General features: G+C 37.3%; 2 protein-coding genes across 5 annotated transcripts; one reads left to right on the plus strand and one right to left on the minus strand.

The window, feature by feature from the left end:
- Positions 1 to 802: 802 nt before the first annotated feature.
- Positions 803 to 6,058, minus strand: LOC111324437 (uncharacterized). The gene is made up of 5 exons (XM_088751486.1): positions 5,850 to 6,058; positions 5,397 to 5,550; positions 3,306 to 3,455; positions 2,278 to 2,379; positions 803 to 1,874 (listed from the first exon to the last, which is right to left on the minus strand). The coding sequence occupies exons 1-5, from the start codon at positions 5,943 to 5,945 to the stop codon at positions 970 to 972; spliced, it is 1,407 nt and encodes a 468-aa protein (XP_088607612.1). The 5' UTR covers positions 5,946 to 6,058; the 3' UTR covers positions 803 to 969.
- A 1,023-nt stretch (positions 6,059 to 7,081) lies between these two features.
- On the plus strand, positions 7,082 to 27,527 carry LOC111324427 (uncharacterized). Of its 4 annotated transcripts, none has more exons than XM_088751498.1 (3): positions 7,082 to 7,175; positions 15,583 to 15,751; positions 26,199 to 27,527. In XM_088751498.1, exon 3 carries the CDS (start codon positions 26,220 to 26,222, stop codon positions 27,045 to 27,047), a length of 828 nt encoding a protein of 275 aa, XP_088607624.1. In that variant the 5' UTR covers positions 7,082 to 7,175; positions 15,583 to 15,751; positions 26,199 to 26,219; the 3' UTR covers positions 27,048 to 27,527. The 4 variants fall into 4 exon arrangements, with proteins under 4 accessions (XP_088607624.1, XP_088607620.1, XP_022783718.1 ...); XM_088751494.1 differs by lacking the exon at positions 7,082 to 7,175 and adding an exon at positions 9,695 to 9,773; XM_022927983.2 differs by lacking the exon at positions 7,082 to 7,175 and adding an exon at positions 10,445 to 10,584.
- Positions 27,528 to 27,859: the final 332 nt, after the last annotated feature.

Consider the following 27,859-nt stretch of genomic DNA (forward strand, 5'->3'; position numbering starts at 1 on the left):
CTTTCTGTTGATTTTGTCGAACGTAGTTGTCTCAGTTGTATACGATTACAAAAAATGACTGGAAAAATTCAGATTTATCGCATACTGCCATGTATACGCATGATAGTTACATCGACAAAAAAGAAAGCTCCAAAGCTTGGTAAGACGGGTAAAGGTAGAGGAGTGGCGAAGATAGAGGAAACAAGTGTATCTTTTATCTACGATTTTCAATGCTTACTACCTGTTAATTGAAACTATTTACGTGATATATGACATTCTTTTCGCTACCCCGTAACAACAACGGTGGATTATTTGGTATTCAATCCTAGCAATGGAGTTGCAAGCACGTATTTGTCCGTGGCTCAGTCAAAATAGATTTCAATTTGAAATTTACGAAAAAATGCACCACAAACGTTGAAACAGATGTCCGTATCTATTACGGCAAAAGTTAGTGATATTATGGCTGCGTTTCACATGCATTGTAACATTAGATAAAGAACTCGGTTGGCTATTAAAACCATTGTCGACGGCTATGACAGAACTAAGGTGTATGCAGACAATGTGTGGTTTTGACAAAATTGCATGTGATTGGATGGAAATCTTTTTATCGCAATGGGAACGATCAAAATCTATACCATCATAAATGCTTTTTCCCCCAGAATGGACTATTTAGAGAAAAAGAACCGAGGTGGACTTCATATAACGTGGAGAAAGGCATGGATTCAAGGATTCAATCAAGGTTTAGTTCAGTTCATACCTTCGATAGCCGTAACTATCTAACATCCATACGTTTGATAAGTAAGATCTCAACACAGCTTGGCAATGAAAGTTTAAAAGGTTTTAATACCTGTATAGTTGCAGTACTTTACTAAACAAATGTTTGAAACTAACGCTGTAGCCGAGCTATGTGAGCTATGGAAAACAAGGCCATCAATTTATTCAAATTGAACTTTATGCTCTGATGTGCTCTATGCACCATGTGCTAATCTTTTACTTAAACCAAACAGAGGTTTGCCCTGTTTTACCAAAACCTGTAGCTGTGTACCAGCCACGATGTGTGTAGTGAGGGGAACCTCCCTTCACGTCAGGCTCGTAATTAGTTGGGGTGCATCCACCACATGGACTGCGTCCTGAGCCCGAGTGGACACTTGGGAAAAAGGGACCCTTGTCAGAGCCTGAAAAAGGTTGCGTTTTGTCGTTAAACCCATAACCGGTGGGATATGAGTCGCCCCATGTCACCCCTAAGGCTTCCCCTAAAGCATGTCTGACATACTTTCCACTTTCTCCTTTCAACGCTTCAACAATGAAATCTTGGACATGCATACGACCCGGCTGTCCGCCATTATAGCGGTTATGATTTGCAAAGGTTATGGTGTAAGGATTATCCGTAATGTTGATGCGGTAGACATATGAGTATTGATCAATACCGCCTGTGGCTGGGTTGTTACCCGCAGCCATGATCATAAAACGAGCATTATTGGCCATTTTTACAGCGCCATGAGGCAGACTGATCAGACCATTTTCGGATTTGCGTTGTGTGGGGAGCCAAGCGTAACCATAAGGGTTATTCATATTGGGTATGGCCTTATTGTTGGCATTTAATGACGTTGAGTAAACGTAACCGTAACCAGCTAACATCCATGCACCACCAGCGAAAGTCATGTCACAGTAAGTTTGAGCTGGGGCTGTCTCACCAGGAGGCTGAATCCAGTACATTCCGCTTCCCTGACTATCACCGGCGTCTAGAATTGCTTGCGCGTTTGGTGCTAGATTTTCTTTAGTTCCCAGTCTTCCTCTCACTGTGCATTGAGGGCCAGAGTATTTAGGTGGGCAGTTACAAAGGTTTTCGCCAATACACGTACCACCATTTTTACATGGCTTGCTTGCGCATTTACCTGCAGAAAATGTCCTCGATAAGCAGAATAATGGTACGTGTACCAAAGCTGGTGCTATTGCGTTCCCCACTAAAGTCCAGTCAGTCTTAAATGAGCAATAATGGGGAAGTAGCTTCCAAGCGAATGGGGAAACATCCAATCTAACGGCCATTTGACTCAAAATGACAGACTCGAACTTGAGCGTAGATTATTGATTATTTTTGTGACGTTATGGAACAATTGACAATATAGAATAAGAAAGGAGTTGATAATTTGGCTGCACCTTAGACGCTCTTTCTCTACCTCGAGTCATATCCCTTTAATCTTGAGGTTGTTACCTTCATTTCGTCATTTAAATGATAATTTCACTCTCATAACGTTTCGGAATCAGAAGAGTTTTGAAATGACATTCATTTGCACTTACTTTTCTGACAGAAAGCTCCACTGTAACCTGCGGGGCACTGGCACCCAGCTGAACCGAGTCCAACACACTTGCCTCCGTTGTGACAGTACTGATCTCTGCACACTACATGTAAACCCAAGCATATCTCATGTAAGTTCTAACGATATTAGTTCATTAGACTTTGAGCGTAGATCATTGATATACCAGCTATACCAGTATAAAAAAATATGAAGTATGTCCAAGTTGTATTTAGTTCTTATTAACCGAGCGGGAGGTCTGTATGGGAGAATCTTGACCGAGGTCGCCAGTACAGACCGAGCGCGGTTCTGTACCAGCGACCGAGGTCAAGATTCTTCCATACAGACCGACCTAGCACGGTTAATAATATGTTTATTATATGGCTGTCTTATATGCCAATTTTTTATATTCTTTATACCTTTTTTTTCTAGACCGGTCTAGATGGGAAAATCTAGACCGCTTTTAATACTGATTTCAGCCAATCAAATTCGTGAATTTGGTAGTTCCCAGTCCTTGTGAGACAGCCATATAATAAAACAAGTTATTCTCTCAAAGTTGACCCCTGCGTTACTTATGTCATTTAGTTTCTAAAGAAAATTAGTGGATGGCTTTTCTAATTCTTTCCCGTTATCTTACGGACAGTTGTTAGAAGGTTTTCCAACGTATTTTCGAACATGACATGAAGCGAAATTAAAATTAAGACTTAGAAGATGCACATGATAGTTTGTTAGTGAAAAAAAGACATGGTATTCCTTTAGAGTGGACTAATTGATATAAATTTCATGATTATCAGTCGGCAGTTACGAGACGCTCGTTCGCTTTTCATAAACATTTTGGCCAAATTAAATCTATTCGAAGAGATGCAAGGACCGACTCTCCTAGAATTCATAGTACCGCATGACTGAGACTCCCTTTCACTGAAAGAAAAAGACCTTTTGATGATTTATTTAAACACTGTTGTCATGCTTTCCCTCCCTTCAGCTACTATAGTGAGGCGACTGAGTAAACCTGTTTTTTTTTTTTTTACTCACCTGGACATTCCTTGCTGCTGCAGTACTTGCTGAGTGAAGCCTTCGCTTCCTCACATTCCTGAACCTTGAGATCACAGTTCACCTTCTTGGAAAACAATTTGCAGTTTTCCACTACTCCTTCCATTTTTTCGAAGCAACTCACACATGATGCTTCAAAAGACAAATGAAACAACAGTTCGATTAGACCATGTGTTATCTAAATGGTTCAATCATTCAAAAACTGACAACAAAAGTAAAACACGATAAACCTCCATTGCCAGAGGTTGTACACAACAATTTTCAGCCTTTTGTTTGCTTATGGTCCTCCGGTCAATGTATATACAGCAATTCAGCCAGACAACGGCATTTCTAGAAAACCTAACCAAAAATTCAAATCTAAAATAAATGGTGACGTTTACCCCCTACACTACACCCCTTCGGTGGTTATTTGCTACGAATGGATATGTCCCTCTGTCACGCGTCAGAAGTACCCTTATATACTGAAGGCTCTTTGATACTTAATAGTCAGCAACATGATCGTGCTACCAGATATAGCAACACTAATTTTATTTGCCTAAGAATTAATCGTATGACCGAAGGCGGTAGATCATTCGAAGTCACTACCTGTAAACTTTGGAATAGCTTTAAGTCTAGAACTCAGGAATTCTGTGTCATTAGAATCTTTTCAGAACAATTATAGAAACAACCTTCTTAAGGTACAACAGAAACTACATCATTTTATGCTCTAACATATGATTCATCATTTGCTCTCAAGTTACATTTTATTTTTACTCGTAACTCGTCTTCTTATTAGATAAGTATTAATTCCTAGTTTTTATTGATAGTTATGTTAGAATTCAACATACATTGCTTGTTAGAAGTTTTTAAATAGAGGGCCACAAGTTTATTGGTTACTTCCATGGTTCGTACAATCTTGAAAAGGTCTTGAATTTTAACGGTCGTCTTGAAAAGTCCTTGAATTTGGGTAAGTCCTTGAAAAGTACTTGATTTCTTTAGTAGGTCATGAAAAGTCCTTGAAATTTAGCAACTTATGTGCGCCTTATCGCTTTTCTGATAAATTAAACGATTTTGCTATGGAAAATTTGTCCACTAGTAACTACCAAAAAGCGAAAATGGCCGGTATAAAACGTAAGTGGTACATGAAGCAAAGTTGGATCTGTGCCTCAGTTTCATGCGCAAGGCCTCCGATGTGGGGTAGTCCGCCATTGTGCTTTTGTTTTAAGGGGCAACATAAACATGTAGTGGTTTGGCTATGTTTTGGTCGACGAATTTTTCATTTCCCTTTGTTTTCAATTTAATTGAGCGATGGGCAAATGTGTATTCAATCGTAAATGGTTTAGATGTATGAATAAAACGTTGTCCTTGAATTTTGTTTGTCTGAAGTTGTACGAACCATTTACTTCAACTATTCCGTACCACCCTCTCTAAATAAAGTGTATTATTATTATTATTATTATTGTTATGAGGGAATTACTTTGTCTTAAACATCAACAATGTCGAACGTTCAAATTTGTCGCTCGTTTGAGCTCGTAATGGGAAATTTAGAAACTTTTGACGTATTTTAAATCAGTTGGTAACATGAGCATCTTTGATAATTTCTTTCTAAAAACGTAGTGTTCTTAGCGCTAATCGCCTCCTTGTTCAGTTGATACCTAAACCCCATGGGTATTTCCTCATATCTTTCTACTCATTGATTCATAACAGTTGCATACTGATCTTGTCAATGTTCATTGGTTGTATTTCAAGTAGTTTTAGTAAAATTGAAGTCAAAATAATCTATTGGCCAATCAGTACAAAGAAATATATGCTAGAGAGCCAAGGAGAGCTCATGTAGAGTAAATAGAATTAGGACGCTTTCTAAAGCGAAGGGGGAGGGGGAGGGGGAGGGGGGACGTAAATGACTACGTCATAAATGAAGTTTATTCCAGCGTCTGATAGGAAGCGAAGGTGGTGTAATTTTCTCTAGACCAATCATAGAAGTGAAAACTGGTTTTATAACCTTGGACTTCCTTCGACAATTGATAGACAATTACTTTTTGTGTACGTCACGTAGTGGTTATGATTGAAACTTACACTAATTTTCAGCCTAACCTTTCGCGCAATGAATGGAACATAGACGTTTCAGTTTTTCTTGGTGTCCATCGCAAACATCATTGATCTCAGCCTTGAGATGAGATTCATTCGACATCCGGCATGTAGCGCCCGCCTCATAAGCTTCCTTCAGACAATCCTCATAAGTCAAGTACTGCAGTGAAGACATTAACACGCGTTGATGAGGGAAATTTAACCCTCGTGTTCTTGTGTCTGATAACAGATTCTGTCTTTAATCGTGTCTAGAATTGTTGCGTATCTTGGTTCGAGTTTAGAATCTCGATTGAGCTGTTGCAACCCTTTTCAACCCCTCAATTTCGTGAGAATTCAGTTCAATTTTTTTTTTTTTTTTTTTTTTACTGCAATGAAACGTGTTGGTCGGTTCAGTCCTCAGTAAACTTCGCAAAAAGAAGACATACCCATTGTTTTGCTATTCAAAATTTCTCAACTTACCTCTTGACACTTATCCGTTTGTCTGTTTGAAGTAGGAGAAAGGCAAAAACTTAAAGGAATGCTGCAACAGATCAATAAGGCTGCATAAAGTTGCATCTTTGCGCGCGTCCACCAACTTACTCCAGACTGAAAATATACCGAGTTGGTATGGGGACCCTGCCTTTTAAAGAGCAACTTAGGATTCTGAACGTACAAACAGGCACGTTTCAGATGCCCTCCCGTAGAGAGTTTAAGCTTAAGCGTAAAAAATCCGGAAATGAACGGATCTTCTCTCGTGACTGACGTTTCTTGCACAAGAACAAAATATGCTAACCTTGTATTTATTTCTTTAAAGTACCGTGTGAAAATCAATTAATAGGTCTAAATTATTCAAAAGCATTACTATGATTACCCAAATTTGCTTTAGTTGGAAAGGAATAACACAAGAGCGTCATTTGTTGCGTAACCAACAAAGCCGGAACATTCAGTCAGATTAGCCTTCCCCCAAATGCCACTGTATCTTCCCTATACAGATATAGATAAACCGTTGACATCTTGTTTGTTCTTCACTCTGAAAACTGAGCGAAGAGAGTGCACTTGTCAGTCAAATGGGAGCGACATGTGCGAGAGGGGTTGAATACACCCTTCGCTGATCTTTCAGGGTCGACTGGTCACGCGGGTGCCAGATGTCTTCATATAGAAGGCTTATGGCCAGGCTTTGGAACTGAAAGCGACTTTTCCAAGATAGGGCTGTAATGCAACGGGAAAAAATATAGTGAAATGCTTTTACGAGGAGAAGGTTGATAAAAATTCTTGTTGACTGCTTAATCTATATATAACTAAAACTGCCGAAATGATTCGAAGAAACATCAAGATGACGCTATTTAATACAAACATGCCAGCTTTGGGTAAAATATCGGTTTAGATATGTAAACTGAAGCAAAGCAAACATTCCATTAGCTATCCAATTTGTGTTATTTTCCGCTACTGTTAAACACTTAAGACCCAGAACATTAACCTTAATTGACAAAGGAAAAATTTAGCCGGCATCCAACGAACTTAACAGTAGTCAATCATAAAAGACTGCCTTTTGGATTAATCAGTTTAGTTAACGAACGTGTTTTAAACTGTCATGAAAAGCTACAAATATTTGTTTTACGTCATAGCTTGTGATTTCCACATCATCACGTCAGACCTGTCATTAGTGCTTGGCCAAATTCCAGTTATCTGATTACACACGCACAAAATAGAGACACGTCCACCTTTTTACAAACCTTTTTAAACTGGTTCTAAGAAGAGAATGTGCGACAGAGAAATCGGTCCTTGCATTTGCCGATTTATACAAGGGTGCGTTATCTGCTGTCCTTTAGAGTTAATTTATAATTTTTCATCAATTCAGTTTTTGCTCCTACGGAAACATTTTGCGTACTGAATTGCTCTGTTTAGTTATATTCAAAGACAGTTTCCATCCCTTCGTTTCTAGGAAAGTGTTAATTCTAATCAGGGATATTGAATCATCAGAGATTCTTGGTATATGTTTAATCCGGCTGTTGTTCCTAGCACTGACCTAACTGCCTTCCTTGCTTTCCTTCCAGCTAAGTTTGAGAACATTGGAAGCTAGCTTGTAAATTTTGCGGACCGTGGTAAAAAATGGTCGCAAAGGTTGGGCGATCATACTAAAACCGTGATGCTAAATAGGTATATAATTTTCTGACGTTACGTTATACGTAACGTCAGAAAATTGCCTCAAATTCTGCAATTTCATAGCTTTTTCTCACACGAATGTTTACTCTCATTGACTGTAAGAAATGAAGACTGACGCAGTCGTAGATATTTTGACAGGTCAATAGGACAGGCTTGATGACGAATCAAACTATTTTGTAATGAAAACGTGATTTTCAATCATGACTTTCGCCCTTTTTTTCTTGTGAAAGACTATGATGGCTTTCAATCCTTTTCTTGTGATTAAGCAAATCACCTTCAGAGTTAACGTCAACTTTGCGGTGTATTAACTTACGCGTCAATCGAACTTTTCGTAGATGGCTTTCAGACCCGATGCACAGTGATCGATTGTGCGAATGCAGAGTTTTCTGTAAAGTGCCTGTAAAGGGATACAAAGGTTACTTCTTCTTAGAAATCTATGTTAAAGTGAAATGACCTTGGCTTCCTCGTCCAAAATAAATAGATAATTTGGTTTTATTAACTAAGTTGATAATGTAAATTGGCCACCGTAAAGAGTTTAAAAGCTGCCGGACGTTTTGAGCTAGCTAAAGGTCAACGCTCGAAACGTCAGCTTTTAAACTCTTTACGGTGACCAATTTACATTTTCAACTGACTTAGTTGATAAACCTAAATGACCTTGTTACCCCCACCGACGCGGCACCACAGTTTCTTTAAAAAGCTGCCCCCCCTTATTCAAGATGAATAGACACTTAATAAGAGGATAAATTCTTTCAGATAATATTTTACAAACTATGAAGCCCAAAATGTTTCAACGAAGAAAATGTACTGAGGGGAGATGAACGCTGACATGTTTGAGAGAGAGTAGCCGACAGTTGAAGATTTCAAGGGCACCAGTGAATGGTGGCCGTAAATTTACAGAAACAGCTTCTGTCTTGCTTTTGAATCGACGTGTCGTCATTCGAGGGATCCTAGTACTTCTATAAGTACGTTAACCATCCTTAGGCCAGACCCTACCAGAAAAGTAACTTTCCTACCTGCTAAATAAAAAGTCTTCCTTGACCTTTATTTTATGAGTTTCATCTATGACGCAAAGTGTGGTAAATCAAAGGCGTGCTGATGGAAAACAGGGGGCCTACAGATGTGTTGAAGGTCCTTGCTTTTTTTTTTTCAGTGTTAGTTTTAAAATTGCACCGTTGAAGATACTCTCATCTGAAACTCGCCTAGCAGTTTTTTTTCAAATGATATCTGTCATCAAATTATTTCAATTACTACGTGAAACGTCTTTCTTTCATATTTTCGTGTGTGGGGGCAAATCAGAATCTGGTAATGCACAGCTTTAAAAGTTTGAATACATTGAAGTTATCATTCTTGTCAAACTTGTATTGCGTCATCTTCAGATTGCAACATGTGCAGCATACGTTTCTACTGTTCTGATTTACTGTAAAAATGCTTCAATCCTCTTCTGAAACTTCAAAGTCGGCAGTTTATGCAAACGTAGCTTCTTGAAAAACACTGTCACTTTCAGAGAATCTTCTAATCATGTAAAAGCGTTACTTTGTAAGCATTTCTCCCATTAGATTTTATTTTAAAATATTTAGCGTTGACGTTTCCGTGATCCTATTAATCCTTAATCTTGGTATGCTAAGTACCATTATGATACAATGACCAACAAGGATATATAACTCACATTTTAAAATTGGGAAACCTCCCCCCCCGAGCAAAAATGCCCCACCCAATTTTTTTGTAAGAGGAAAAAATCAGTGACCAAGCTGACTTCGTCGAGGTCGATGAAAATGCTAAAAAAGAACCTTGGCCAATATCCAGCCATCTTGACCTCACGCTTGGTCAATAATGCCCACACATTAATGCTGAAAGCCTCGTAATGTTTTATTGTTATTATTTTAGTTTTTCTTTCTTAATGGTCATTTTTTAGAACAATAATAAAAACGTTTTTAATGTAAGCGCAATATTCAAACAAGAAAAGAGCAGAATATTGATAGAATTGGTACGTTTTCTTTTCTTCGTTTTAGATTAATGTCAGTTTTATATGAACAATGGAGATGTTCTAAATTTACGTTAAACGGTCGCGTGAACAGGAAATATTAATTAATCTTACTACATTTAAGCGCTGAAACGCTAGCTTTAACATTTTAAGAAAATTTCCCATATCGGTTCACTTTTAGGAGTTTTTTCCCACACATAATGACTTTTGGTGAGCTAAATGACCTCATAAGGCGAAAGCAAGAAATCGAACATGACGTGGTAAGTAAATATGGGGCCGTGTCTTTCTTGATATTGTTGGAATTGAAGTTGATTTGAATCTTCTACTTAATTGGCTGAGTGCCCACCTTGAAAAAAATACGCATCAATATAAAATCGCTGATATTCACTCGGATGTACACATTCGAAGTAAAATGTGACATAGAAAGCAGTGATAATCTAATGCGCTGTAACGTGGATAATTCGAATGAAGTAATATGTTATTCCAAACTTATCTCGGACTCTAATATCTTGTCAGTTTTCTGTTTCCTTCTTGCGGATTTGCATATTTCTTGAGCAGCTGAGAATATCGCAATCATAGTTGAGCCCGATTGAATCTATTTTGCATGATTTGTTTCGCAGCTGTTTTGGTATTTGGTATTTATAAAGAACCGCGGTCAATATAGATGGAAGCCAAGGAAGTCGTTGTATATTGTATTCTCTATCTGTGTCTGGTTCGTACACAATCGGACGATTTATAGTCCCCTAGTAAACCAATATTTCGATTTGAAAATCTAGAACCATCACTGAAAAAAAGCTGATGAAATATCTTATTTTAGAGCTTGGGTTACGACAACGGTATGCTTGATGAGGAAAATTTTATCAATTCAATATCAAAAGGTGATAAATCTTTTTACCCTTCACTATCATAGTATGCATCGCTTTTCTTTTTAACATGGCATCTTCAAAAGTTCGTAATTGGTAAATTCTGAAACTTAATATTTGCACTACATCTTCGATGTAGTCGTTACGGAATTCATGTGCAGGAGTTGGAGGGGTGTAGGTGTACTGTAGTCACGGAAGACTAGGATGGGTAGGCGTTTTGAAATTCAGTTGACACAGCCTATTTCAGTGCAATATCGAGATAACTATTCTCTTTTTTACCCTTTTTATCCATTGTATGTTCATCAAACATTCTACTTTTTGAAATCAAAATATGTAGGCTAAGCTTTTTGAGTTGGAAAAGCGTTTTACTGTGAATACGATTTCAGTGTTGTTTTTAATTGATGGCCTTTTGGCCGCCATATTGGCATGCCCAACTTGAACAATGAGACCAAACCAGCTCAGATTTTTCCATTTTCTAAATACTTTTTTCAAGATAACTAGATCGTAGTAAGCACAGTAACGACTGAAAAGTGGAATCTGGACAACCAAGGTCTTTTCTTCTAGTCTGGCTGAGTTCAGTGGTTTGTAGATGTGATGTGTTCATGTAAAAAAATCTGTCTGCCATAACTTGTTTAAATATTAATACAGATACAATTAATATATGAAGTTCATATATTTTAATGCGATATTGCATAAATAGTGCTATCTACTGCGAAGGATAGTGCATCATACTTAAATATTAATGTTGTTATTTTCTTTAAGGCTCCTTAAAACATACAACAAACTCGATCTATGAAAGGTTAAAGTCTCTGGTTTGAAAAAACCTCTAGTAAACAAAACAAAATTGAAAAACATACCATTCGAACAGCGCTATGTGCCAGTCCAATACAGTAAGGTTAATGTAGCGACCGAATTTTTCTATGTCTCACAACAGGAAAACATATTTGTGACTTTGCTTAAGAGTTTGATCGATTATTTTTCGTGAACTTGCATTCGTTACATTTCATAAAATTTTCGTTTCGATTCCTTTTATCTAACGATGTGTTTAGAGACAATGTACTGCTGGGTTTTCTGTTTCCATGCGATTTGATTGAGAAATTATACTATTGCATGTGAGACATTTATTTCAGACCTAATTCTTAACTGAATTCACGAAGCACCCAAAGAGCCAAAAAAGGATGCTTTATCATATATAGCAGTAAGTTAACCTTGTTTGTCTTGCACATTTTAAAAGTTGAATGTAGCTGTTTCATTAATTTTCCTTCGAAAGCGTTTAAGAATGTTACTTCTTTTATGAAGAGTAATTTACCGATCAAAAACTGAATTTCTTTAATGCGATATTAGAATTTCAAATGTACAAAAAATGTCGAGTTAGTATCGTTACAAAATATTGTCGCTGTGACATGAAAAAAAAATTCGAAATATGCAATCAATTCAATATCTTGAAAGTGTCGTTTCCAAGATTTTTCTAAATCAGAGAAACACACTGGCCTCCATCACTATTGGAAGTAATTGAAAACAAAATTGCTTGGCAGTTCAAAGGTTTTAACAGAATTCCACTTGAAAGTATCAATCAGATCTCAACTTTAGCGTTGACGCTAAACGGAGCCTAAAGTAGGAATAAACATATCACTTAGTTATCAAAATGGCCACTTTCTGGGTTGAACGGATTTCCATTATAGCCCGCTTGTAAGTGTTCCTTTAGGAATTAAAAAATGGCGTTCTTTCATGAATTACTTATACCAATGCACCTTCATAAAGCTAGTCTTGGCCCACGATTGTCAATTGATATTGAACGATTCAATATTTATGTTTACAATGGAATAAAAGAGGTCCGCTGTGGCTAATTTTATCGCTGCTATAATCCTAACGTTGCCATAAATCTTTAAGGATTGTTAGTAATTCAGTCATGATTCTAGTCATTGTTAAGACTGACATTGAAACGATGGATCTGGGTGATATTTCAACATAACTCAATTTCCGTTTTAAAAATAATGAAGGAACTCAGTGTTTGTTTGGATTCTTTTGTGCCTCTCCTTGATACCAATATAAAGCTATTTCTCCAAAGAATGACAGTTATGTTTAAAATAAGAAAGTTTTCAAGGGTATTATTTGTTTAGATTCCTCAAAAATGAAATCAAATGCATAGTAAACTATTAGAGCGACTAACTGGTGAAAATGACAATATGATAGTTAAAGCTCTTCATCAACTTTTTATCCAAATACGACTGCTTATAATTTCTTCTTGTTGTTTTGATGTTGTTTTTCTGCCCTGAATGACGACGCAAAAAGCTATTCTTTAATTAGCAACCCATTAAAAGTCAATAACAACGGTCAAAAGTCACAAATCGATTCATGCGTGAAGAGCACTTTGTTTAGTGTGCTTTTTTCTTCCTTAGTTCTAAGCATAATCAGCTAAATAGCTTCATCGTGAAACTTTCTCTGTCGTATGATGCGATTTGGGCCATATCATTTATCTCGTGGATCTGGTTGACTTGTGTTCGAGATAGTAGTACAAGGCGTGAGATGCGGGGCCTTATTTCATGGCAATTAGGTCAATGTTAACTTCTAAATATAAAGTTGTTTGTAAACTTAAATACATTTTAAACTTAGTGAAGCAAAGGTAATCATGCGTTTAAAATTGAACAATGATCTACTTTCTGCGTTTATTACGTCGTTCCAACTTATAGCTTTACTGCTTGAATAGTAACTTCTGAATTTGAAATTAGTAAGAGCTGTTTTCTGATGTCGTCCAATAATTGCTCGAAGCATTGCCATGTTTTGATCAGTTTCACCTTTAATTAAAACTAGAAAAAAATTCTCAAACGTTATTGCTAGCGCTATTTGAATACTAAGAGGACAACTTATTGGACACTGTAATGGTAGAGTTGACGCGTCATGCCTGTGTAGTTGCACCGTTTTTTCAGGAAAACTTTTAAGAGGTGTAGTTGTTGTGTCTCCCTCTTACATGTTAGCAGACAGAGATGTTTCTCTTTGCGAGTGCAGAAAGTTTTTGAAAAATTGAAAATTCAGAGTTTGCCCTCTTTTGTAACTGACTAAAATCAACAGCACCTCAAAGAGGAAGGTTTACTTCTTCTTTCTAGCGTGTATTTTATCTAAAACAAATCATTTATTTTGGGCTGAGAGAGCTAGGTAAAAAGGGTGGAGATAAATGTCTTGTCGTAATCCACCTTTTGTCTCTTTTATTCTTGAGGACATCTTCCCGTGATGAAATCCATGAGTCGTTTTAATAAATTAATTGTCCAATTACTCTACGTTATTTCGTGGGACGACCTGTCGTGACGAACGCCGTGTTGCTAATATTACTTTAGATGGCTGACTGTGATTGTCTATCGGTCGTTTTTCTCATAACTTTAAAGCACCGGAGGACAAAGGTCTTATTGCTAAATACATAATTAGGGGCTGTAGGCTACGAGGGCCTTATTTCATGATATAGCTACTTTGAATGTTGTGAGTGACTGGCAATAGGGTGCAGGGGTTTCAATAAAAGTCGGTTACCGGTGGTCTACTGCCGCCAGTTAGACCTCTAACCGTAAGTGGTCTGCCAGTTTGGCCTGCGTGCAGGCTCTCGTGCATGGGTTTTGCCGGACGGCCCCTTTTTTCCCGGGCGTAGCCTCCTTCCATTCCTTATGAAAAAGTTTTTGAAACTCCTGTAGGTGGCTATTTGTATTACCTCACCTTTATGGTGAAGTGAGAATGACGTATTTCATCGCGACTGTTTTCACTGTCTTTGCATAATCTTGGCAACTAAGGTTTCCTAAGGATCTTCGATTCTAAACTATTGCATACACTTACGTGTGAAATGCATCAGGGGAAAATAAGTGGACCTTCTAGACATTGATACCTCAAAATAACCTTCCATCTCAGAGTGGTTTATATATTCCTAAGGAAACAACACCCACAATATTTTAAACAAAGCTATAAAAGGGTTTAAAGTGGAAGTGTGGAAGAATATTTTGATCTTATACATTAGCTGATGGCTACTGCGCCCAAATGAATGACAATGCTACTACGTTCGTAGAGTTACGTGTAGGGTGCGGTGGAGGGAGGGGTGGAGCTATTAGAAACCTAAATCTCTAGACAAAGCTGCACTGTCATGCCTAATCAAAGGAAAGCAGCGGAATTGATATCGGGAAGTTTTCCATTTTGTATTAAGATCTTTTGCCTGGTTGTTACAAGAAATATTTTTTTGGTTGAATAGCTTTCATTGTTCATCCACGAAAACATCACTATCACAAAGTCTCTAAACTAACGTGAAGTGAGGAGCAGTGTTTTGTTTCAAAATAGCTCCTTTCCTATACCTTCTCAGAAGGCACTTGCAAAATTCAACAAGCGTGAAAATATTTCTGTTATTTCCTCTGAATTCGCCATGCGTCCAAAACTAACACATTCTTAAAAGAAGTCAATAAATTTGTCTGTTATATAGCTGGCAGAGCCCGCAGGTAAGATGAAGCGAATCCTGTGTTCTGATTGGCTACCCGAGCGGGCAAAATGGGCCCATCTTGGCCACTCAGGATTGCCCGCTTTGATCCTGCACAAGAAAAAAAGGTGCTTGGAGTGGACTAACAAAGTTCGTAGATTTCGGACAATGTCGGCGACGAACTCGCAAAAAGTGGCATAAGACAGTGAAAACAAAGAAAAACGACCCTCTTGGGTTTATTTTGCTACAAACACAGTGGCTTTCATACCCGGCTCTCGAAATAAACAATTCATTCTTGATTCTTATGAAAGCGTAATCCTTTTGCTTCGTCTCGGTCCATAAAAACGCCAAACAAGAGTTCGGCCAATATTCAGCCATTTTGACCTCACGCATGGTCAATAACGCCTATTTGTTTCAGTTGAATTCTCTACTACATTCGCCTCGAGGTGCTCGAAGGTATGATCGATGAAATGTGATAGAGGGAACAAGAAAAAATGTGCAAAAACGTCTGTGATACTGTGACGGCTTTCATTAAGTTATTTCATTGTCAGATCTATCAGTTCTATGTGGTCAATGAATTAAGAATTCGGATGAATTTTTTTTAATTGGACTTGCAAACGATAACTTGTTATTTGTCCAGCATGACGAGGCAAGACGATCAGCGATATTATTACGTCATGCACAATTAAAACGTCATTAATTCAAGAGCAGAGGTAAAGATTGAAAGCTTTGAACCTCTAATTATAATGTTTTTTTGTCTTTCAGCTTTGTTGCGTGTTGTAGTAACATTGTGCACTGTCATTGCATTGCTGAAACTGACATCAAAACACGTCCTCAGCTGTTCCGCCTATTTATTGCGTTGCCTGCTAGTAAAGGCCTCATTGTCCTGACTAAACTTCAAGCTTTACCTTCAAAACTGAGACTACTTTAGTTGGTAAGTTTCAAAGCATTTACTTTATTACTGTATTTACTCTCATGCAAAGATACTTGCGGAAGTCGTGACCCGAAATGCAGATAGATGTCAGAAAGTGTTTAGCTTTCAAGTAGTTTTATAGATATGGAACTAAGGTGATCTGATTTCAAAACACATCTATAAATGTCCAATCACAACAGGTTTTTTTTTTTCAAACTTTCAAAATACCTGAAAGTTTCCCGAGCAGAAATTGGTAATATCCTCTTTTTAACAGTTGACTATCTTCGTGCAAAGAGGCACGATTTTTAGCTTAGAGTCCTTAAAACATGCATTTAAAGCGTGCTGAAATTGGATAAGCGAGAGATACAATACTGAGAACGGCGATTCTGGCGTCACATGATTGATATCGCGTAGTTTTTTATTCTTTTTTCTGCAAAATTAACTCTGTGTAACCTCTAATCACACTGCTATTAATACATATTTGCCTTTCTTGCCTCACGAGGTAACACTGTTCGCTAACAAGTTCGCAGCATTCATGAGTTGAGTTGTCTTCCAAAGAGCGGTTCACTATCCGAAGTCCTGACCTTAAACAACCCTGCTACACTTATCATGTTGATCTGTATCCCAACGTTTGGTAATTTTTGGGACAAATTGACCATTACATTATTACCAATTTTAAAAAAATAATGATTTCTTGCTCTTGTTAAGACCCACAGCATCCTTTCGAGCAAAATGTATGTTGGGAACACAGTTAATGGGCCTTAATTATTTTTAGAAAAGAAAGAGTCTTGCAAAGAGAAAAAATGACACAACAAGCCTCAGTTTCTGTTTCGTCAAAAATTACATCTGTTTCGGTTCAGCAGATATACGGTTCAGTTAAGTGGCGGTTTTTGCTATATACTTCACAGTATATTTCTCGTTTATGTGAGTCCAAAGTATCAAAGGGCTAAGGGCTATGCATCGAAGGGCTAACGCTCGAAACATCAGCTTTTATAATCGTAACGGTGGCCAATTTACCATTTCAACTTTGTTTATATATCAAAATTTAGTCTGTTTAGTAAGTTGCTTGAATTTATGTGTGTTCAATCAGATTATTTCTTTACATAAAGTCAGTGGAGGAAATTGTTTTGCACAACTAAACGCCAAGTCAGATCTTCTCCCCTCTGTTTTGAAGCAATATTTTAAATTTAGTTTTAAGTATGTAGACGTGGTTTTTTTCTTAATGGCCTACTTGATTTTGTAAGCTATCATTAGAGGCAGACGTTAATCTTTTATAACTTTTTCATTTGAAAATCTATCTACTTTTCTTAGTGTGTAACGTGTCGGGTAGAGGTTTGCTTGTTGCAGACAACCTCTTAATCTACATCATTGACGATCGCGTGCTGAACAGTAATATCGTCCCGCATTCAATTAATAGATAGGGCACTTACAACCGAATACCATGCATAGCCAGGACGCTTTAAGACGTCAATGTAATTAAGTGTAAGGGTTGATGTATAAACTGCAATGTTGCATTTTTTCAAAAACTAAATGAAACTGAAAGTGACGTCAAATTCTCAGACGCTATAAATATTCGCTTCCTCTCAGTTTCCCGAAATAAGTTTCTGTTTCTCGGCATTTGCGGTTTGTCGTTTTTTTTTTTTTTTTCCTTCGATTGGCTACTCCTAAAAGCCAACTCGGAAAGCCAACTCGGAAAGCCAACTCGGAAAGCCAACTCGGAAAGCCGTAAACTCGGAAAGCCGTAAACTCGGAAAGCCGTAAACTCTGAAAGCCGTAAACTCGGAAAGCCGTAAACTCTGAAATCCGTAAACTCGGAAAGCCGTAAACTCGGAAAGCCAACTCGGAAAGCCGTAAAACTCTTGAACAAAAGCTCATCTTTCAAACCGGCAGTCTAAATCCTACAGGGGAGCAACGAAAGCTTTTCATTCCACTAATTTATTCGTGTTTTTCTCGTTGCCATGTTCCCACCAATAACGTAGCTTCATTTTCTGCCTTCAAAAGCACACACACAGCAACCCACAATTCCTCTATTCGCTCCGACGAAGGGCTAACGCTCGAAACGTCAGCTTTTGTAATCGTTACGGTGGCCAATTTACCATTTCAACTTTGTTGATATATCCAAATTATTTCGTTACCTCCACCGACGCAGCCCCAAACAGTTTCTTTAGAAACTATCAGCCTTTACTCCTAAAGAGAACTGCAACGCTCAAAATTGTTTTTGTTTTATTGCTGAGAGAAAGCAGGATTGATGCTCAGAACTAAATTCAATCAGTTACGTTAGTAAGTTTTCAGAAGTTTCGATGTTGCATTTCACCCTTGTTCTACGTGTAACTAAGATAAAGACTCTACGGGCTGGAAATTACCTTTTTGAAATTCTGTAGTGTTCCAGTTACGTTCTAGGAAGAACTGAAAGGAAATCTGGTGGCAGTGTTTGTTTGATTACAGATATTTTAGTCAAGATCAATATAACTGTACGAGTTTATAATCTTTATTTTTTTTTCTATAATGTTATTTTCAATAGACAAATCTTTTTCTTCCTTGTTCGTTTGCTTTATAGTCTGCAATACCTGGTTCAATTGAAAAATAACCCTCCTAAAATGTGTTTCATTAGTTAAATTTCTTTATGAGAATAGGAAAATTGAAAAACAGTCTTGCTGATAATTGCCAAGTAGGTAGCTTATCTCCATTAGATCTCCTTATGAAAAAAGTTTCTTGATACTGGAGATTAAGCGATGGTAAGATTCAGATGTTATGATTTCTAGCCTTTGTTTCATTTAAAATTCTTTCACGCAGATATTCAGAACAATTCTATTTTTGATTATGGGCTTTTATCACGAAACTGTTCGGAAATATCGTCGATGCGTAAACGACCACATTGGGCTTGTCTACTTGCGTCAGTGTAGAAGTGAACATGTCTAGCCAAATCTCCTCAAATGGGTTCCACCCACACACAGTTTTGTAATTATCAAACTTTTCGTGACGACAGGTAGCTGTTTCTTTGATGCGTTTTCTATCAAATATATTGACGTGTTTTACAAGTACACCTAATCGCACTCCTAGTTCGAATCGGCGATACATAACTGATTCATTAACTACTGGTGTTTCTCGACCTGCGAGAGACTCAGCTATATAACTTAGTTAATATAAAAATATAAGTTTTGTAAAGAAATCATCATGATCTCCTAGTTTTGTTAACCATTCGTCTGTCAGCCAAACTGAGGCTAGTCGGTCTGTTAATCAGTTAGTCACTTAACGTGTCAGTTTATTTGTAAACACAAATATCGGAATTATCCAGAAGCTAATTAGTAAAATTGTAATGCATTAGTTATGATGAATTTGTGTTGAATGATATTTTGTTTTTTTTATAGAGGTTTATGCTCTTAGCTGACAAACTCTTCGTGACCTATGTTTCTGATTTGTAGAGAATTTTGATTTGAATGTACTCTTAGCTTACTGTTGTCATAATTTGTAATTATTTTACAAAGCTATTTTGTGAAAAAGAAGAGGAACTCTTGTGCTTGAAACAATAACACGGACCTTATTGAGTCAACCGCGACAGCGACGGCTACGAGGACGGACGTGTTAAAATAAAAGATATAATGGGCAAAACAATAGCTCAGCTCTTTGTACGTTTCTTGGCCATCTTCTGCAAAACAACAACATGAAAATGTCAAAATGTGTATGGTCTGAGAACAGAAACCCAGACAGCAAATTGCTTAAGTAGCAATTTGGAACTCAACGCTGCTCACATACGTTTGGCTGAAGTTTGAGGTGTGGCTCCGTAAGCGACGGTAAACACATCCAGTCACTGATTTGTGAAATTCTATCCAAAGATTTTAGTTCACTTTTTAATCGGCCTCTTCCTAGGCGTCGCCCTCCTATCATATATACATCTTGAATTCAGTAACCGCGATGTTCACAATTTGCGTCATCTTTTTCTTAAGAACATGCATGACCGCAGTTTATGCACTCTCACATAAGATCAAGCTTCTCTCGAAGTGAAAAATAAAAGGACTGGGACCAATTTTGTATTTCTTTCAAATTGATCTGATTTCGTAGAAATGTTTACCAAGGATTCGAAAGAGAAGAACATTACCAAGATTTTACCATAACAGTGAGAGGATATACTAACGATAGACTTTAACAGCCAGTCGTGCTTCTGAGACCCGAGTGAATTTCATTATGGTTGCGAGCCTCGAAGCCTTGAGCTAAAACTGAACCTTTTTGTATAAATAACCTTTTATTTACTTTGTCTCAGTCACAATTAAAACTGAGAAATAGCATTCAATTGAGACTTGCACGTTTTATTTGTATTTTTAGCGTTTAGTTTGTTACTCCAAGCACTCATTAAGTGACGCATCAAATAGTAGACTGCCGTTTTAGGTACCTTGAGATCCTTTTAAACTTTAAAACGGAATGTTTAACGTCATTTGTACAAATATTGCATACAGGACTTAAATCAAACAATAGGCAAGTCGATCAACAATTTAACGTTTAAATTAACTTGCCAATGGAGGTCACTATCGGTTGAGCGGCCGTTTTACAAAAAGGTAGACAAGAAGTCCTGCATAAATGTCTTTCTTTGCTTAGTTTTGCTTAACTAAGAACTGGCAAGAAGTGCACGGTGTGAATCAGTGATTCAACTTCAGAGGTTAGTTGATATCTTGTGGCAATGAAATTTTCTCTTTATCTTATGCGTGATGATTATAGAAAGTTAGCGGGGCTTTCGAACTGTTCGTAAAAGGCTCAGTCACGCAATGCCATACTTTTAATTTATTTTCATTGCTTATGACTTAATTTAAATCAATTCAAACCATTTATTTAACATAATTCATTTTTTCTTCATCAAATATAAACCGATTAGGAGGAAAGTGACAGTTAATACAAACACTGTGAACCCCAACTTTTCGCTTTCGGAGCTCTCCCAGTAATCATTTCTTAATTTTGCCAATAAGTCAATATTTTAAATGTCGGTTAAAATATGTATGAAGTGAACTGCGAGAAAACATTTATGCAATACTTGTCGTTTGGGGTTTCAGTCAACATTACGTATGTTAGTTTAAACTATGTTAGTAAATAACTGTTAACCACTGAACCATACTCTTCTGGCCACTGAACAGACTTAGTAACGGCTTTAAAACTACTTAAATGTACAACACAACGATAACTTTTCAGCAATATAGTAAAGGAAAAGAAATTGTGGTCTGAGTTGAATTTTCAAAGCAGTTAAAGCGTGGGTGCATACTTCACTAGACATGAAATATTAATTTTGAATTGAAACAGAACGACGAAGGTGATGAATTGTATTATCTTTTTACTAAAAGTTCTATGATTTATCACCAGAGGAATTATATTTTGTCTTGGTTTTTGTAGGAATAAATTTAACTGCGTCATGGGCAAGTTATCAGTCTCATTTTGTCAAATACAAACCGTTAGCATTGATATTCAGTGCGGAAGGAATGGAATTTTTTACGCGATATTTTGTCCTTCGTAAATGTTTGTTCCAAAAATAAAATCTTAATGATAGTTTTGTTTGTTTAGCCTCAAATTTCGAGCTACTTTAATTCAATATATAAATATCATTATCAGAAGGTTATGTTAAAGAAAAGAGTTCTTGCAAATACTCTATTTTTCAAGCTGCTTTAAAAATTGAGAGCATTGGTCAGGTTATGATAGGATGTGATGACAAAGTTTGCATGAGAGTGAATGATTCATGTTTTACTGCTTAGTCATTCTCCTAATTGAAATCATCCGTATTTGTTATATTTATAACTGTGAGAGCAGTTGTGGTTTTTCGTCTATTAGTTATTGGCACAAAACCCAATATTTATATTTATACCTCGCGGATTTTGGAAGTATCGTTAAGATCTAAAGTCACGTTTTTAAGCCTTGTACTGACGTTTGCCCCATTTAAATTTCAGGTGTTTTGTTTTGTTTTGTTTTGTTTTTTTCACAGTAGTGTAATCTAATTTGTGCAGTTTAACTTTAGGCTTATGAACGCTTACCAAACAGAGTGAAACTGCTAAACTCAGTGAATTGGCGACTATTTTCAGCAATATGACATCACTGCCCCATTTGATTTTCAGTTTCTTTTCTTCCCCACATCATACCTAAGTAGTTCGTCAAAGGTTCGCAAAACATTGTTTTAGTAACTATGAACCCGGTCAAGGCTCTGGGTGAAACTGGTTATAGCAGTTTAGTGTTCTATTCCGGCCTTTCTCCTTCGTTTAGAAAAGTTGTTACACTACGGCCGGAAAAATTCACCGAGCGCGTTTTTGCAAACTAAATCGTCTTCATCCGTGTATTTCTTCTTTTAAATTACAGGAACAGTTTGTTCTTTGATTCGTCATAACACAATTCCAGTCAGCTCGTTTAAAAACGTTTTGATAACGCATTTTAGTCGTATTTGTCAATTGAACTGTAATTTGTCTTATTTTTGTTTTGCCTAACTGATATTTGTCGATGAGATTGAAAAATCAATGTTATCTTTTTTGTTCCTTAAAAGATTGTTTTAAAACAAAATATTCAAATTGTTAATTTGCGAGGAGCTTAAGAAGAACAATTTAATTTTCATTATGAAGCACGCGAGGTTTACAAACCCTCTAATCTGATCAATCGAGGATTTGTAAATATGTTCGAGGCAGTTGTTGTCGTTTTTCGTGTTGTTGTTGTTGTTTTTCAAAGAGATTATTTCCTACTTGAACTTGGAATTTAACTCATTTCAAAATCTTGTCCCTTTCTTGTGAGAGGCATGAAAATAATGCGTATTAGATTTCCTTGAACCCATTAAGTGCGGGGTCAGTATAGGAGATTTATGTATGGTCAAAAAGGGTGAAAAAGGGTCTTCTTAATGACAAGATATCCTTCCTTTTTAAAGTCATTGCATTTTTTGAATTGTCAAGTTTTCAAAGTTTGAGAACAAATTATACGTTATTACGTTTTGAATTAGACAAGAGAAAAAATCAATCTTGAGTTATGTTGTTAAGATGAGCCATATTTTTTTGCATGAATCGATTTTCATTTTATTTTATCCGGCTTTTTAGCGTTTTCTCGTATAAACTAAAACAATTTGAAAATTATTTGATATTAAGCTGAACAGGAGGGGCGTTTCCGTACTTACTGAGTGAATGCCACGTAGCAACAGTATCCAAAACAAACTGCTCTACGACGCAGAATGACACCCTATCTCATTTGGACAAAAACGGAATGACTTAACAATTTTGTTGATCTCGTGCGTGAAGTATCCGTTTTTGACACTTTGAGATGTCACGGTATACTTGAATTCAAGGGTGCGCCTGGATATCATGCGCCTTGAAACACTTGTTATGTCACTGATTTTTTTTCTAAATTCGTGCGTACGGAAAAATCTAGAATAAAGACGAGCTTTTTCAGGAGGTTCATGTCAAAGTGGAATAACCACATGGAATCCCTTGAGCTACCTGGTTGTAAAAGTTTTTTGGACTCAGTGTAATGGCTACTATCTCAAACCTCAGTTTTGAATATTGTGGTATTGGGAAGCTATTCCCGATCTAGGTGCACCGCTTGGGCTGAAAATTCAGCCGCCAGCGTTAGTGTGGTGATTCAGCACCTAAACAGACTCAACTTACATCCATCAGCAACTATTATTGAACTATTTTGTCCGAAATGAAGTTAGACTTGCTTGAAACCACTTGATATAACTGTTGCTCTTTAGTGAAGCAGACTTCAGTCGCCTCGCTAAGCTAAGTTCAATTTACTTCACAAACAAATTACTGTTAGACCTAAAAAATCAATCCGTTGCCTAAATGTAAAGTTTCTTGGAGGTTGTCTGTCGGACGTTTCTTAATTAAACTTGTTGAATATTGTATAAGAAAGCTATTCTCTGGTTAGGCGAACGGTGGGCTTCAGCTTTCAGAGTTATCGCGGTGGCTACCTAACCAGATTCAACAGATTTTTATGAGCGATAACTTCCACTAAACGTATTCATAAAAACTGACCGATTTCGTTCGAAATGAAGTCAGATATATGTTTAAAAACCACTTGATATGACTCTTGCTCTTCAGTGAAGCAGACTCCAGTCGCCTTGCTAAGCTAAGTTTAATTTACTTCGTAAACAAATCGATGTAAGATGAAAAACATTGATCCATCGCTCAGTACGGTTATTCCAGTTGTGGAACTTTGCACCCTACGTTTCATTGAAGAAAAAGACTTCGATGCAACATTATTTAGTTACATTATTACTCTGTTTTTTTAGCTGCATTAGTCTTGCACTGTTTTTAGTTCGAAGTATTTGCGATATAACGCTGGTATGTGCTATCTAAATCAACTGATCTTAACTTTTGTATTATAAAACAATATCTAAAGTATGAACAAAGCTCAGTGTGTTTTTCGCCAAAGATATTGCGAGAATAAGAGGAAACTAAGACCCCTTTTCACCCCATGGAAGGTTCTTGCGAAAACATGTTTGTCGACTCCTGGAACTTACACTACATCACGTTTGTGGCTGGATTGGGGCTGAAAGCATTTGAAACGCACTAATTCCAAACATTTGCAAATGAAAAGATTATATTTTCTTGACAGTAAATCAAACAACCAATTCTGAACCCATTCGTGAAAAAAAAGTCAATTTTGTGTATTTGCATCAGCCCTTCAATTAAGTACTCCGTGTAAGCAGGTCAAGCGTACAAATTCTCCATTCTAGACTCTATAAAGTTCCTATAGTCCTCGTGGGAGAATTTGTATAATGAGATGTTCTCGTGACCTGACAATGCAACTTTGTATATTGGTGGTATAAGTAGAATTGGATAATGATCCCCTAATGATTAGAGAACAAAACCCACAGAAAAAAAAGGCATTAAATTCACTTTCCATAGCCTTAATGGCAAAATCCTTTTCTAAAGACAAAAGTGGAATCAATGTGGTTTACCATCTGCTGTCATATGAATCTTATGCTCTCAAAGCTTAGTTTTGATATCCGGTAGCTTTTAAGAAATACTTCCATTTGGGCTGTAAGAAGCAATATTTGCCTCAGGTTTCCGGAATTTATAATACTCCTACTTTCACCATACTCAAATCACACCCAATATTTTCAAAACAGTGCTACGGTGCACCTTAAGAATAACTTGACACGTTTTAAGGGTGATAACTGTTCTCATTGCCGGAGTGTTCCTCCACTATTCTTGCTGGCAACATCTCTCCTGTAGACTACCTGTTTATTTAGTTTCAATTCTGCAATTACTCTCTCGATAATGCTATCGATTTGTTTAGTTTGTGTAAACTTCCGTGACATATTTTGAATTTATGGTGTTGGTGATACCAACTAAATATTACCTTTAATCGTTTACCAATATCATCTTTTATCGACGTCCGTACGTGATTTTTCTTTTATCCCCACACGAACGTCTCTAAATTTCTCATTTGACTTAAAATGTTGCCTTTTTGTTAAATTCCTCACAAAGTAAACATTACACGGATTCTGTTTATCAGTCTTCATGAAATTTATCTTTTCGGTTGATAAATATTCGTACACGAGCCGAGCAACGCTTTGTTCCTGTTGCGTGCGGAGATATCAACAAAGTGGAAGCACTTTCTAGCTATCTCTCGCAGCTGGATCAGGATATTCCTGACATCTGAGTGCGGTCTCATAATATACAACGTAGTTATGAAGTAATTCTGAGATCATTTTAACGTTAAATATTAAAACAACGTTAACGTAGTGAGCTGGGCACGAAACTTTGAAATTATTTAATAACAGAGAATAAAAGGCAATAAAAAATGCGTTTATTTTACAATCAAGAAAAAATAACCTTGTTACTATTTCTAGAATTCATTAACGCGGAAAAAACGTGCGAAAAATCATTCTTTGTTTCCTGGATTTAAATGCCAGACTTGTAATTTTCTAGACAATGCACTAATTAAATGGATAAAACCAACTAAAAGATCAAAATATACACACTTTTTAAAGCACTTAGCGCATTCGGTTTAGTGATGTTGCTTACGAATGATAAATAGATTACCTACGAGGGGGGATTACTGGGAAAATAGGGGCAAAGACTACAAACACGCAAGCCAGCCAAAACAATTCACAAAAACTCCTGTTGTGCTAATCTGCGTCTTAGGAAAAGCTGAAAACACAAAATCAAGTTGAAAAATGCGTTTATCAGAGGCTTTCCATTGACGGGGATGTTGAACGGTACCCATGCGTGCAACCCCGGGGATCACATTCTTGTTCCCACTTCAAATATAAACGCTATAAATATTCTCCGCATGTGGTCGTAATGTTGCAATTCCCACGATTATTCACCTCTCCGTAAGAACAAAAGACCGCTAGTAAGTTACTGTATTGGCTCGGTCACGTGATAGCCTGGCCGAGCGTTTATATAAACTGAAGCGCTAGGAGCGAACGTTACAGTGCCTTGAAAAGCAGTCTAAACACAACTTGACCGAGACATCTGAACTGAGAGTTGCCTGTTATTGCTTGTTCATCCAGGAAATCAATTGCAGAAAAACCATGTCAGCATTTAGTCCTGTATCGAGCTACGAGAAAGCCCCGGATTATTTTCCGACTGTGCCGTCTGTGAGCACAGTAACATGGCCCAGTGCTGTACCAACAGCGTTTGAACTAGGACCTTGGTACTCGTGGGGACTACCACACTCCAAGCTGAACTGTCACGGTCCTCCTGCACCAGCAGCTGTCGCCCCGCTCGATTACACAAGCTTCTGGCCTACAGTTCCTTCCCTGGGAAGCTGCGGTTTCTTCCTGCCCTCGGGAAGTTCCTTGGCTAGGTCGTACGAAAAACCTAGCCAAAGCTACATTGGGCTCATTGCAGAGGCAATCCTAGGCTCACCAGAGAAGAAACTTGTCCTTAGTGACATTTACAGCTATATACTGACACGGTATCCATACTTCAGGACCAAAGGAAGCGGATGGCGAAACAGCATTCGCCACAATCTTTCTCTGAATGACTGCTTTATCAAAGCTGGTCGCAGTCCAAACGGTAAGGGACATTTCTGGACTATTTGTCCAATGTACTACGAAGATTTCTTACACGGAGACTACCGCCGGAGAAGGTCTGGAAAATGTCTCAAGCTGGATCTGAAATCGGAGCGACTCCTGAGCGATTCGCACCGTTACTTTGCACTTTTTAGCGAAGAACCAAAGCCGAGTGTACTCGCTCAAAGGGAAACATCGCCACCTAGATATGATCAGCACGACAGAGACGTACACAGAGAAAGAGAGATTGACTGTGAAACAATCGAACAATCCTCTTCTGAACACGAAAGAGAACGAAGAAGAGGCAGCTTTGACGTACAGAGCTTACTTTCTGCTCAAGTTTAAGATAGAACAAAGAGATGAATTAGGGGCGAGAACATAATTTATATCTAACGCGTCTGGATTATCATAATTTAATTTAGTATCTGACAAAGTTGAATTCAGAGAATTCAGGCTACACATTGTTATCTCAGAAAAAGTTTCCACTGATTCTGGTGGAGTGATACGGTAAAGTATGAAAAGGAAAGATGCAACAAGACATTCTTTCTTTCGTTCCGAGCCTGTCATCGACGGCGCACTTTTATGTTGCGTGCGAACTATTGATATTAATTCATGAACACAACTTGAAAACCGCAAATTGCATTTGTTTATGTAAGTTTAACGATCGCGTGTATTGTCTTTTAATTCCGGTCTATTTCTAGGCTAGAAATCATTATTTGTATTATAAAGAAAAAAAATTAAGAGTATCACGTTATTTCATGGTTGACAGCTTGTGAGCTATATATTGAAGAATGGGGAAATGATAATAAAAAAATTTTAACAGAACGTATTTTGAAATTGTTTTGTGTTTAGTGAGTTCAATATAGCCACTAATGGAGACATGGAGCGACTTCGAACACATGACAAGCTATGCTGTTAAATATTCTTGAACATTAATGCCTTTAAATTTATCCTGTTATTCTCAGGAATGCCCTTTGCTGGTTTACAAAGCCTTTGTCTATCCAATTTCTCAGCCAAGTGAGAGTTCGCAAAATCTTAGAGAGCTTGAGTTTACTACAACCCACTCAATGTAGTTTACCAACAGAAGACCTATTTATGTATCAACATTGGCCGAGAGGTTTTACAATGTTTACAACGTTTCTTCAAAACGTTTTCAG

Source organism: Stylophora pistillata, chromosome 1 (assembly GCF_964205215.1).
Source record: "Stylophora pistillata chromosome 1, jaStyPist1.2, whole genome shotgun sequence".
Classification (NCBI taxonomy): Eukaryota; Metazoa; Cnidaria; class Anthozoa; order Scleractinia; family Pocilloporidae; genus Stylophora; species Stylophora pistillata.

Bases quoted from the DNA above. Each gene is read 5' to 3' on its own strand.
- LOC111324427 (XM_088751498.1), top strand. From the start codon at position 26,220: ATGTCAGCATTTAGTCCTGTATCGAGCTACGAGAAAGCCCCGGATTAT.
- LOC111324437 (XM_088751486.1), bottom strand. From the start codon at position 5,945: ATGCAACTTTATGCAGCCTTATTGATCTGTTGCAGCATTCCTTTAAGT. The intron at 2,380-3,305 runs GTGAGTAAAAAA...GTTTACATGTAG, and splicing joins CAGCAGCAAGGAATGTCCAG to TGTGCAGAGATCAGTACTGT. The intron at 1,875-2,277 runs GTAAGTGCAAAT...CATTTTCTGCAG, and splicing joins TGGAGCTTTCTGTCAGAAAA to GTAAATGCGCAAGCAAGCCA.